Source organism: Garra rufa, chromosome 22, assembly GCF_049309525.1.
Source record: "Garra rufa chromosome 22, GarRuf1.0, whole genome shotgun sequence".
Lineage (NCBI taxonomy): Eukaryota > Metazoa > Chordata > Actinopteri > Cypriniformes > Cyprinidae > Garra > Garra rufa.
This window is the reverse complement of record NC_133382.1, coordinates 8,272,631-8,287,059: the sequence shown is the minus strand read 5'-3', so window position 1 is coordinate 8,287,059 and position 14,429 is coordinate 8,272,631. Positions and strand designations below refer to the sequence as shown.

Genomic DNA, 14,429 nt, shown 5'->3' with positions numbered 1-14,429 from the left:
GACAGAGTGTGTCTGCCTCCCGAACAGTGTTAGGTAGATTGTTCCAGAGTTTGGGCGCTAAATGTGAAAATGATCTGCCGCCCGCAGTTGATTTTGATATTCTAGGTACTATCAAATTGCCGGAATTTTGAGAACGCAGCGGACGTGACGTGAGGGACTATAATATGATAAGAGCTCGCTCAAGTACTGAGGAGCTAAACCATTCAGGGCTTTATAAGTTATTAGCAAAATTTTGAAATCTATACGATGTTTAATAGGGAGCCAGTGCAGTGTTGACAGAACCGGGCTAATATGGTCATACTTTCTGGTTCTAGTAAGAACTCTAGCTGCTGCATTTTGGACCAGCTGGAGTTTGTTTATTAAGCGTGCAGAACAACCACTCAATAAAGCATTACAATAATCCTTGAGGTCATGAACGCATGGATCAACGTTTCTGCATTTGACATCGTGAGCATAGGTCGTAATTTCGATATTTTTGAAAAGAGAATTGTGAGGAAATACTTGTATTTTTTAATGCAGAAAAGTATCAGTGTCAGTCTTGAAACCTGTATCACTATGTTCAGTTTATTTTGCAAGTACAGCTGTAATAGGACATTGTGTCTCTCTCAGTGCAAGCATTCGCTCTGAACTGTTTGCTCTGAACAAATTGTCTGTGCTAGACTAAAAAACCACTGAAGAGAAACAAGTTAGTTGTAATGCTAAATGGCTCTATAGTACGTGACTGTGCACATTTTAGGAGGTTTGAGAGGCGACTGAGTCGTCAAGTTGCTTGTAATTACCGGCTAAATCAATTTAGTGTGCGCGTGTTTGTGTGTGAGAAAAAGAGCTTGTCTGATTGGTGATATGTCCTCCATTTACTCTTTTAAGCAGAAACACACTGTACTCGATTCAGCAAACATCCTCCTAATCCTGGCTTTAATTGTTATGATACTAATGGATAGACACTGCACCATTACATCTGATTATTGTTGGCTCGCAGCAGTACACAACTTAACCATATCATTTTTGTTCTTGTGCTGTTGAATGCTGCAAATTCAAAAGTGTTTCCATGACCTTTTGAAAATTGATCATGTTCTGTTTCTGTAATGATTGCACCTTCTATTTACAGTGGGCAGCATTGTATAAACATGACTCTGTTAGCCTGGTTAGACTTTATTTAGCCTCTTAATATAGACTCCATTCAGACTTTCTGTAGATCACCTCAGTGTTATGTGTGCTTTATATGTTGGCTTTATTAAATTAGGGTTTGTACAAGGTGCTTAAAGTGCTTAAAGTACTTGAATTTGACTATTTGAAATTTAAGGCCTGGAAAACCCTTGAAAATAACAATATCCCTGAAGAGGTACTTGAAAAGTACTTGAATTATTGAAAGACAATGTATCTATGAAATAGGTGCTTAATTTTATCAATAACAATCAAGCTAAGCAAGTACTAGTACTGACAGTGTCGTGCAAACATGACTGAAGATGCGAAAAGAGGAACAGATGAACCAAATCAATTGAGTCATTTACGCTGGAACCACTCTGAGTCTCTGACTGATTCAAACTTGTGACTTTGATCATTCATTTCAAGCAATTCACTAGCAAAAAACACATTAAATTTAAAGAGCTATTCATTTACGAATTTCGACATCGCTTGTAATGATTTTAAAAAACATGCAGTGATGAGTGAAACTTAGCTTTTCAAGAACGAGTTAAACCATTGAATCGCAAAATAATTCTGAAGCGCTCCAATCAGATTGTGTACCATGAATCAATTGATTTAGATCTGAATGGGTTTGTGACTCATTTAGCGAATTGAATGATTTAAAGGAACACTCCACTTTTTTTGGAATTAGGCTAATTCTCCAACTCCCCCGAGTTAATAAGTTGATTCTTACCGTTTTGAAATCCATTCAGCCGTTCTCCTGTTCTGGTGATATCACTTTTAACATAGCTTAGCGTAGATCATTGAATCCTATTAGACCAATAGCATCGCGTTCAAAAATGACCAACGATTTTCGATATTTGTGCCATTTAAAACTTGACTCTTCTGCAGTTATATTGTGTACTAAGACCGGCGGAAAATGTAAAGCTTCCAACGAGGAACGCTCCCTGTGCATGCAGTTGGTCACGTTGTGCTGCGATGTGCTGCGTGATATTACTGCTCCTGCTTCGGCCATGTTACGGCAGGAAACTTTCTTGACTATTACGCCAGAATGGGAGTGTAGATCCTAATCTTATCGGCCTAGAAAATTGCAATGCAGTGGGACTGCTAACCAATCACAACACATTTAGTTTTTCGGAAGGCGGACCTTCATCAAACCCAGAACTAATCGAGCCATTTATGCCAGCCTTGGGGGAAAACTATTGTAATAATGTAAATTTTGTGAAAAATAATGCGTTTTTCGAACCACCTAGCATGAGAGCATGTTCTAGTGCACCCCCAAAACAAAATAAAGACTTGGTAAAAGAGTATAATAGGACCCCTTTAAACATGCATTACAGTTATAAAAACAAAACAAAAAGTATACACAAACACGAATCCCATAAGAAAATGAACAGTGGTTTTACTATAGTAAAAGTGTGTAATACTTTAGTAGTAATTCTTTGCATGTGCTTCACTTTATTTTTGCCATTTATTATTAGTATAGTTTTTATTTATATATTTCTCTTTCTTTAGAATATTAATTTGAAGAATCACAGTTTGATTAGTGAGATCTCTGATTGATGTCCTTGAAAATCAAAAAATGTAGTGCTTGAAAAGTCCTGGAATTTCATTTTACAGTATCCGTACGAACCCTGTTAAATGTTATTAAATGTAAGAAATTCAAAAGCGAAGACAGAAAAATGTGCAGGATTCAAAAACCAACTCATGTCAATATTTGCCGTTTGTATTTCGATTTGGTTTTCACACTAAGTCTGGTGATTTTTCTTTTTTTTCTAATATATATTTAACCATTTAAAGCTTCTTTTGTGATGGTGATGAGGTACTACCTAAAGGTTTTCCCTGTTGTTGGTCTTTTTCTTTCCAGATTTCCCACATCATGCCATACTTTCCTATCTCATATCATGATTTGTTTTTCTAATCTGCAGCGCCATGTTCCATTAGGACTAGCAGTGCCATCATAACATATTAACAGTGTTAGGGAACAAACAAACACACAAACATCTTTATGGCAATCAGAGGGAGGAGGAATGCTCTCTGTGCTTTAAAATTAGCACAATCAAACAAGATTCATCTGTCACTAATACTGTCTGTTTAGTCGACGTTTCAAGCACTCGCAAAGCAGATGGCAAAAGTCAAGCTGCTATGCAGAAAAGAATGTATATCTAGAACTAGTGCTGTCAACAAATTTAGTGTAATGTGCTAACACATTTAATCGCATATTGATGTATGTGATATGTATTTCATCTTTTTTGTGCAGTCCTATTAAAATACTTTCTAACATTTGAACTACATATAATATGTACTATGTATAGTATATGAATAACTATTTACAGCTGCTCTCCGGACACAGTTTCTATATTTTAAATCGGAATTTTTAAAGGGCCTTTTGACATATTAGTGGTGTTTATCCTGCTATGTAGTTTATGATTCGGAATGAACCCATTTATAATATATATAATTGAGCTATTTTAAAATCAATAATAGCATTTTTGTATTACGTTCCTCTGTGTGCTGTCAGGAGTGGTATTGCTTTCCATTACTTTTAATTAACAAACTCCACATAGAATAGAACATGCCAGCTAATGGTAAATCGTTTTTTAATCTTATAATTATTTAGTTTGACCTTGATGGAATTGAGAAAGATGATCAAATAATTAAAATAGCACAGTAGATTTAATATAGCTTTGGTAAGTTTTCTTTTTTGAGGAAAAAAAGATGGAAATGCCACTGCAGTTGTACCTTGACCTTGTTATAAATATATACCATAATTAGTATTTCATTATATGCTTTAATTATAATTAGATATCATGTAATATATCATATTTTGTTCATGGACTGACACATCATTACACCTGCAAACACACTCGCATAGAGAGAGAGAAAAGTCAACAAAACAAAAGTCCCTTGAAAGTCGCATATTATCGTTAAGAGATAAATCTTCATTTGAATCCCTCATTATGCCCACATCAGGGAAGAATTGCTGTAATTTGCTCTCGCTGATCTGCTGGCTGGAGAGAATTTTAATTTGCTACGCTTTCAGTGAAATGGTCCTGCCACTTAGGAAACGCTGGCCTGTCTCCATATAAACTCGGCGTACCCCTAACACACACCTGATAAACTATAATCAAATGTTTTTTTAGGTTGTCTTTGCGTGCCAAGCATTGTCACAGATGATAATGTCTAATGTCATTAGAGGCCTAAGGGTGTTAACATTCATCTGAGTGATAAACAAACAGTGTGCTACTTGTCCTTGCAGCGAAGCAGTGTCCAGCTTTTCTCCTCTATGGGCATATCATTGTTTTAATGTCTGCTTTGAATCAGTGGTGTTAAGACAGATTCATAATGCGATGAGGCCTGTGAGCTTCTTTGCCATTTAGCGCTCACCACTGACCCCTAGACTAATGAACGAAAGAAAGAAAATGTATTAAAAACATGCTAAAAAGGTACTCACCATCCAATATGTAAATGACTTTGATTCTTCATTAAAAAAGATTTGGAGAATTTAGCTTTACAACAGTGCTTACCAATGGATCATCTGTAGTAAATGGGTGCCATCAGAATGAGAGTTCAAACAGCTGATAAAAACATCACAATGTTCCACACTATCTATTAATAAACGTCTTGTGAATCCAAAAGCTATGTCTTGTAATAAACAAATCCATCTAGATGTTGTTAACCAGCAAAAATATGAGTCCTTTATATAGAAGCCTGTTTCCGTCACTGAATACAAATAAAAAAGGTAATTGCGGGTTTATATCTCATAATTCTGAGAAAAAAAAAGTCAGAATTACATGAAAAAAGTCAGAATTGGGAGATATAAACTCACAATTGCAAAAAAACAAAGAATTGAAAGTTATAAATTGAGTGAGTTTATTATATCACAATTCTGAGAAATATCAGTCTTTCCCCTCAAAATTAGACTTTATAACTCGCAATTGCGAGTTTATATCTCACAATTCTAAGAAAAAGTCAGAATTGCATGAAAAAAGTCAGAATTGGAAGATATAAACTCGCAATTGCAAAAGAAAAAGTCAGAATTGCGAGTCAGCAAGTTTTCATCTCGCAATTGTGACTTTTTTTCTCAGAATTGCGAGTTTATATCTCGCAATTGTGACTTTTATTCTCAGAATTGCAAGTTAAGTCAGAATTGCGAGTTTATATCTCACAATTCTGAGAAATATCAGTCTTTCCCCTCAAAATTAGACTTCATAACTCGCAATTGCGAGTTTATATCTCACAATTCTAAGAAAAAGTTAGAATTGCATGAAAAAAGTCAGAATTGCATAAAAAAAGTCAGAATTGAAAGATATAAACTCGCAATTGCAAAAGAAAAAGTTAAAATTGCGAGTTAGCGGGTTTTTATCTCGCAATTGTGACTTTTTTTCTCAGAATTGCGAGTTTATATCTCACAATTGTGACTTTTTTTCTCAGAATTTCAAGTTAAGTCAAAATTGCTAGATATAAACGATTCTGAGAAAATATTAGTCTTTCCCCTCAAAATTAGACTTCATAACATGCAAAAGAGTCAGAATTGCATGAAAAAAGTCAGAATTGGGAGATATAAACTCGCAATTGCAAAAAAATTGTCGGAATTGCGAGTTATGAAGTCAGTGAGTTCATTTTAAGTCAGCGAGCTTATCTCGCAGTTGTGAACTTTTTTTTCAGAACTGCGAGTTTATCTCAAAATAGCGACTTTTTTCTTAGAATTGCAAGTTAAGTCAGAATTGCGAGATATAAGAGTCTTTATATAGTCTTTATAGATTTTTTCACTTCAAAATTAGACTTCATAACTTGCAATTTCAAGTTTATATCTCACAATTCTGAGAAAAAAAGTCAGAATTGCATACTTGCAAACAAAAAAAATTCAATCGCTAGTTATAAAGTAAGTGAGTTTATTATGAGTCGTGAGTTTGTATCTTGCAGTTGTAACCTTTTTTTTTCAGAATTGCGAGTTTATATCTCACAATTGCAACTTTTTCCTCAGGATTGCAAGTTATTAAGCGAGATATAAACTCGCAATTCTGAGAAAATATTAGTCTTTCCCCTCAAAGTCAGACCTCATAACTCAAAATTGCAAGTTTATGTCTCACAATTCTAAGAAAAAGTCAGAATTGTGAGATAAAACCTTCTCGCAATTGTGAGTTAATATCACGCAATTCTGAGAAAAAAAGTCAGAATTGTTAGAATTGTTGCAAAGATCAAGTACTGTTTACAACTAAAAAAGTCCAAAACAGTTCTAAAAAAAACATGTCTTAGGGATTATTATGAGTTTTTTCAGCTGTTTGGACTCTCATTCTGACAGCACCTATTCACTGCAGAGGATCCATTGGTGAGCAAGTTTTTGGTTGAACTACTGTAGACTACTGTATATCTGAATATTTATCCACACACAAATTCTTCACAGTTATACATTATTTATCAGAGTTTGAGGCAACCTTGCAAAAACTTAATGGACATTGTCTTCGAAACATCTCTAGGAAATGCTGTTTCATCTCATGCATTTAAATCTGCTAAACATTTACAGAATTTGCCACATCTGACAGTCCAGTTTGAGATAAATTAAAACACTTTCTAGATATGAAATATCAAGGTTTTATCTTCATAATCTTACTGACTTTATTTCCATCCTGTTATCTCTTCACAGGAGAGGCTACGGGCATCAGGAGGTATGTATTTTTATTCTTTGAAATTGCATTGTTTGAACAATGTCTCATCTTGAGACAGTTTTATTGGCCATCATTTTTATCAGCTGATGCTATTTGATAGGGACAGTGATGAGAGAGGAAATAAGTATTTGTCAAGATCTCATCTTTAAAATTGCTGAAGGCTAGATCTGTCGCTTTGGAGTTTGAATTGCTCTCAAATATATTTGAGTTTTTGTTCAAGTGGCTTATTGCTTTTATAAAACAGGGACACACTTTATTTCAAAATTTTAAATAAGAAATATCCACTTTATAATGTTTATAACAGTTTCTAAATATGTAAGCTTTCATTTTTGAATACTTTAACTTTTGAATGCATAGAATTCTGTAAGCTCTCTAGTAATGTTTTTTAATTATGGAAAACATTCATATTATTGAAAACTTTGCATGTAAAAACACAGATCAAATGATTTCTTCTTTTATACAATGGGGTCCTAAAGTCTGACAACACTATTTAAAATTATTCCATTTTCAGTTTTTCTTGCAAATTTTATAAGTGTAATTTGAGTGAAAATCTAAACAAAAATGTAATGTAGATTTAACAAAAAAATAAATTATTTGCAGGTGTAAGTTCCAGTGTAATCATAGATTTGTGGATCCAGCTGTAATTGCTGCATCTCTATCATTCACTCCCACATACACCTAGCAGAATCTGCAAAATGTTAATTGTTTTACCAAATTAAGAGGGATCATACAAAATGCATGTTATTTTTTATTTAGTACTGACCTGAATAAGAAATTTCACATCAAATACATTTACATATAATCCACAAGAGAAAATAATAGTAGAATTTATAAAAATGACCCTGTTCAAAAGTTTACATACACTTGATTCTTAATAGTGTGTTGTTACATGAATGATCCACAGCTGTGTTTTTTTTGTTTGTTTTTTTTCTGTTTAGTGATAGTTGTTCACGAGTCCCTTGTTTGTCATGAACAGTTAAACTGCGTGCTGTTCTTCAGAAAAATCAATCAGGTCCCACAAATTTTTTGTGTATTTGGGCCAATCATAACTGTATGATTTTGAGATCCATCTTTTCACACTGAGGACAACTAAGGGACTCATATGCAACTATTACAGAAGGTTTTAAAAGCTTACTGATGCTTAAGCAGGAAACGTGATGCATTAAATTTGAAGATCAGGGTAAATTTAACTTATTTTGTCTTCTGTGAAACATGTATCTTCTGTAGCTTCTGAAGGTCAGTACTAAATAAAAAAAAAAGATAAGAACAATGTACACATCTTCATTTTGTTCAAAAGTTTACACCCCTGGCTATCAATGCATCATGTTTCCTTCTAAAGCATCAGTGAGTGCTTAAGCCTTCTGTAATCGTTGCAAATTGAGACCCTCATGAGTCCACATACACCAAAATGCTGTAAAACCAAAGAATGTGTGGGACCTGAAGGATTTTTATAAAGAACAGCGGGCAGTTCAACTGTTCAGGACAAACAAGGGACTCATGAACAACTATCACTAAATAAAAAACAACAATATCATTCAGGTAACAACACATTACTAAGAATCAAGTGTGTGTAAACTTTTGAACGGGGTAATTTTTAAAAAAAATCAACTGTTTTTTTCTTTTTCTTTTGTGGACTATATCTAAACGTCTTTTGTGTGAAATATCTTATTCAGTACTTAATAAAAATAGCATGCATTTTGTATGATCCCTCTTATTTTGCAGATTCTGCAAGGTGTATGTAAACTTTTGACTTGACTGTAGATTGAGAAACGTAATATTCCTTATTTTTCTCTCTTGTTTCTGCACTGTTTCTCTGCTGAATGTTGTCCAGCAACAGCAGTTGCTTCGTCCCTCTCTCTTGAGACCAGAGGTAGAGAATCTCAACTTTTATATTTGCAGAAAACTGTTTCTGATGAGCTGAATGTACTTTTTACAATATCTTTTCTTCAATTTCTACAATCTCTTTTTCTCTCTCGCTCTCTCTCTCGCTCTCTCTCTCTCTCTCTCTCTCTCTATATATATATATATATATATATATATATATATATATATATATATATATATAATTTCACTCCCAAGAAGGGTTAATGTGGCAACGTAGCTTTTACCAAATGAAGAAATAAGAAATTCAATTTTTTTCTTTGTAATGGGCAGCACTTTCCTCTGACTTCCCCAAGGATTTTGCCTAAAGCAGTGCACTCTTTGAATTATAACTTTTTGCTCTGCTCACAGGAACTCTCTATGGAGTCTGGTATCGACCCAGGACAGGACTATTATACACAGGATTACTATAATTATGACCATGGGTGAGTGTGCGTTCATCAATGTGCTGCTGGCCCAAATCTAATTTTTCAGACATGTGTCAGGCCTGCTGCATTTAATAAATCAGTTTGTAGGACTATTTTATGTGGTTTCCAGATGATAAATCTTATCATTTTCTCTAAACATTTGCAGGCCACCTGTTATGTATGTGTATTTTTGACTGTATAATAGCAATAATTATTTACTGATGATTGTGCAAGGTGAGCTGTCCATATGGAACCCAGTTAGCAGGAAAAATAGAAATAGGTGTTATTAATTAATGGCTCCCCTGAGGGAAATGATGGTAATTGCAGACTATCAAAAATATTTGAGCAAAACTGAAAGCTAGCCAAGTTTTCTTACTGTCTTAAACAGCAGGTCGTACAAATGTGACCAGTAACAGTTCCCCTGTTGTATACCACATTGGTCTTCAATATGTCAATCTATTCTCAATAAATCCAAATGAAAACCTCCATGGCCACAAGCTAGTGAGGATCAATATAATCCTGCATCTTAGCCTGTTTCCTGTTAAATGGGCTGCCTAAGCTGCATTTGGGATCAGACAGCCTGCTGCTCCCCAAGAATACTCAAAGTCCTTAATGAAGGTCTGTTGTGACCTTTTCCATACAGTGTTATGAAGAGGGTCTGTTACTAAATCTTACTTACTGGATTTGCCTTTTATTTTTGTGTCCCAGAACTTTCGTAAAGTTTAAGTCTTGATTTAGGGGACAGTAGGGACAAAGTTTTTGCTCATTTATTCATAAATGTTTGCAGTGGTGTGTGTGTGTGTGTGTGTGTACCTGGTATTATGAGAACCAAATGTCACCAAAAATGTCAAGTATAGTAATACCAGTAAATTTTTAACTTCTGGGGTATTTTTTATTTTTTTTGGTTTCCATGAGGAAGCAAGCTTTATAAATCATATAGAATTAATTGTTTTGAAAATCTAAAACGGCAGAAGGGAGGGGAAGGTTTAGGGTAGGGTTGGGGTAAGGAGATACAGTTACAGTACAGTACAGAAAATACAGTTTGTACAGTATAAAAACCATTACGCCAGTGGAATATCCCCATACTGACAGAAATACAAGTGTGTGTGTGTGTGTGTGTGTGTGTGTGTGTGTGTGTGTGTGTGTGTGTGTGTGTGTGTGTGTACCTGGTATTCATCACGTTGTGGGGACCAAATGTCCCCACAAGGATAGGAATACCAGTAGATTTTGACCTTGTGGGGACATTTCTCAGGTCCCCATGAGGAAACAGTCTTATAAATCATGCACAATGAGTTTTTTTGATGAAGTAAAAGTGTGCACAATCTCCTGTGAGGGCTAGGTTTAGGTGTAGGGTAGGTGTAGGGCAATAGAAAGTACGGGTCTGGTATTCATCACGTTGTGGGGACCAAATGTCCCCATAAGGATAGGAATACCAGTAGATTTTGACCTTGTGGGGACATTTCTCAGGTCCCCATGAGGAAACAGGCTTATAAATCATGCACAATGAGTTTTTTTGAGGAAGTAAAAGTTTGCACAATCTCCTGTGAGGGCTAGGTTTAGGTGTAGGGTAGGGTTAGGGCGATAGAAAATACGGTTTGTACAGTATAAAAACCATTACGCCTATGGAATGTCCCCATAAAACATGTAAACCAGTGTGTGGGTTTGTACACTATAAAAACCATTACGCCTATGGAATGTCCCCATAAAACATGTAAACCCAACATGTGTGTGTGTGTGTGTGTGTGTGTGTGTGTGTGTGTGTGTGTGTGTGTGTGTGTGTGTGTGTGTGTGTGTGTGTGTGTGTGTGTGTGTGTGTGTGTGTGTGTGTTTGAAGTATACTGTATGCAATAACCCTGTATCCCTGTCTTTTAGCTATGACTTGCCTCAGTATGGGAGTCGTCGGAAGCTGATCTCTCCAACAGGGATGTATGATGAATATGGAGAGGTGATTATGGAAGATGATGGCAGCTACTACTACAGCCCACACGAATCTGAGGGAGAGGTATCACATTTTTTTTCTGTTTTCTTAGTTTAAACAAAGACAACATGCATTAGTTTTTTTTTTTTTTTTTTTGTTAATAGTTTATATTAGTATTAGTTTATAATAGTAACTTTTGCTTCTGGCTTAAGGCCTTTACACATGACTCATGTCAGGGTTTTCCTTGACCTTCACTTGAAAAGCATTGCAAATAGCAAACCAGAAGTGTGCACAATAAAAATAGTGCAACCAATTAAAATATTTTTAAGCTTAGAACAGAAAAAATCCTGCTGATTACTTCAGAATGACTGCAGGAAAAAAAGGTGTTACGGTCATTTTTTTTACTTAATGTTCTGAAATGATTTCAAAGGGTTTTTCATTGTAAAGAGATACACATATAATCAGTCAGCAATATCTAAAAGGTGACCTTCACACAAGAGCACATTTGCTTCATAGTGTAGGGTTGGGTGATTTAGGGTCGTTCTGCAGAACATGGGTAACCATCTAGAGCTGGTCCTAGAGGGTTCAAGATTCTCTTTCCTACAGAGTTTTGCTTCACCCATAATTGGAAACAACAGGCAGGTGTGTTTGATTGTGGATGAAGCTAAATTCTGCAGGACAGCGGCCCTCCAGGGCCAGAATTGACCATCCATGATTTATGTCACCATTCCCTCCTCTATCATGTTATGATTTTTGCTGGCAAGACTAATGTAATGATATATGATGCAGAATGTCCAGTAATCATTAGCCCCCTTCACACAGTAATACCAGTAAATTGCCTTAAAATTACCGAAACGACGTAAATACAAAAATGCAGGCACACACAGGCGATGACGTTTCATCGTTTTTACCGGTAAATCATCATTCAATTCTGTGACATCATTAACCAGAAATGAGATATAAAAGGCTGTGCCTCCCGATGTTGTGTTTGTAAACAACGGGGTACAATGCAATCAGTGTTTTTCTTGATGTTTTCGAATTTGGGTCAAGCGTTCATTTTCATGCAGTTGCTTTTGGCCCAGACACATTGTATTAGAAGACTTCAGTCTAAACTACACAGTGCAAAGTAAATCCATCATCTGTGTCCAAATGTTATAATTGGCACAAAGTAGGTGTCTTACGTAAGGCAATTTACTGGTAATGTTGCAACTTCTAATGCCAGTAAATTGCCAGAAAGAATTCACCGGTATTTTTGAAAAAGGTCCTGTTCACATTTCCTGTTCACATTGATTTCTTAACAATAATTTACCAGTAAAGACTGTATGTGTGAAAGGGGCTATTGACTTCACTTTAAAATGTCAGCATCTAGTGGGGTTAAAGTTAAAATTGTTTGAACTTTTGACCATCATGTTAATGCATTTGCATGTAACATGGTACTCAGGCTAAGGTTGTACCCTGACACTTCTCTCAGTGCATTGGGGAATGATGACATGAATCATGTGAAGTCATAAAGATGATGGGTGATCTGAATTGTTGATTGAATATTCTAAATAATAAAAAAACCTGGACTAATATCAATGTAATAGGTGGCAAGGCAAGGCAGAAGGCCGGCTCCCCCTCCAGGCAAGGCTCCACCACGAAGGCCCAGACTAGCTTTTGGAGACCAGACTCCAAGGCTTGAGCAACAACTGCCTGGACCAGTTGAAAGCATTGCACAACCTTACAGCTCAAAGGCTGAAACTTCACTCAAAGCACCAATAAAACTTGGCCAAATGTCAGGCAGAAGATCCGGCCCAGCTCCAGCTCTGGGTCCAGCTCTGGGTCCAGCTCCAGCTTCATTCCACCTTCCATGGAAGAACAACAGAATATTTCCGATTGTAGTTCCTGAGGAGAAAAATGGAAGTACTGACAACCCCAAAGCAATCACAATGCAACATTCAAACAGTGTGGACAACGGCATGGTCATTAATGGCAGCTATTTCCAGACTAAAGAAGCCATGCCTTCAGCAAAGACAAGACTTGGCAACGTTTTGAGTCAGTTGAACATCTTTAAAACATTGCAGACTCATAAGAACTCTGTTAGCAGCATTAGCGGGACTGTGGATCATGAAAGTAATAGAAGGGCCCCAATCTCTTGGTCACTCAGCGAGTCAGAGAGGGGATCACAAAGAATCCCTGGTTATAGTGTGGAAAGTGAGCAAGAAAGAAGTAGGAGCAGGGAAGACATCATTCAACAGTCCTACACTGGAAGTGCCATGTCATTTACACCGTACCATCCATACAGACTTCAAGATGGTGCACATATGAGTAGTTTAGACTCTGATGATGATCAAGACCAGAGTCCTGTTGATTCAGACAGGGAGAGCCAAACAAAAACTCAGCTAGATGACACTGAAATAGAGTCAAAGACAGAATCAGATTCAGACACAGAGACAGAAAAAGAAACAGAGACAGAACAAGACTCAGACACAGAGAGAACATCAGAAACAGAGAACGAGTCAAGCTCTGAGGAAGGTAGCAGTGTCAAATCGGAGGATAGAGGAACAGTATCATCTGTCAGATCTTCTCGGTCCAGACACAGTAACACAACATCTCAGAGATCAGTAACCTCCACCTACAAGAGAAAGAGCAGCAGATCATCTTCAGAACCTGCAACTACGTCCACCCACATTGAAGCATTAGAGGAGGAGGAGGAGGAGGACAATAAGGAAGACAAAGGGCAGATGGAAGAAGGCCGAAGTTCCTCTAAGTCTAAAAGCAGTTATTCTCTAGAGAGAAGACCTGATTCAAACTTTCACAGCATGAGCAGATTCTCTATGATGGGCAGTAGTGCAGCACAGGCTTTCGAGGTCGACAAACTCTCTCCTATAGATGAGAATGAAGAAGAGGAAATGACTCCAGGGAGAGGTGGTAGCCCGGGTGATAGTTCAAGTTCTTCGGATGGAGCAAGAAACCTTAAAGTAGACGGGGAGGATGAGGAGTCTAATTCAGATGCAGTTGAGACTGTCGGTGCCTCCTGAATTATATTCTGACATGTTCAGTAAGACTAGCCATTGCCTTTATTTCTTGTTTTGAACTTTTTATTGGCCTTTTGAATGCCTTTATCTGGTTGGAGTTCTTCTTGTTTTCCTCTCGCTGAGCACAACTTGGCATTTCTCCTTAACCTTTGCTGAATATCATGCATGCTATTTCATCTGTAGTCTTACCTTTACAGGTCAGCCTTCAAAAGTTTAGGTCAGCAATTAATGGTCAGATCAAAATTAGGTTAGTTTTTGTTGTTTTCAAAAAATCCTGCAATACAATGACGGTTGGTCCATGAACACATTACTTTTAATGAGCTCATGAAGGGACATTAAGTGTGTGTGTGGTTGTTTTGCTTTTTAATGATGAGCAGTGGCGGTCCAGGAG

The 14,429-nt window shown here is 36.5% G+C and overlaps 1 protein-coding gene across 1 annotated transcript in view; it reads left to right on the top strand.

The window, feature by feature from the left end:
* The window catches only part of pcdh15b (protocadherin-related 15b), a 277,431-nt gene that overhangs the window by 261,468 nt on the left and 1,534 nt on the right, over window positions 1–14,429 (top strand). Inside the window, exons 30-33 of the mRNA XM_073828840.1 lie at window positions 6,794–6,815; window positions 8,647–8,685; window positions 9,048–9,121; window positions 10,976–11,105. Of these exons, the coding sequence (XP_073684941.1) occupies window positions 6,794–6,815; window positions 8,647–8,685; window positions 9,048–9,121; window positions 10,976–11,105 (265 nt within the window). The remainder of the gene's footprint in view (window positions 1–6,793; window positions 6,816–8,646; window positions 8,686–9,047; window positions 9,122–10,975; window positions 11,106–14,429) is intronic.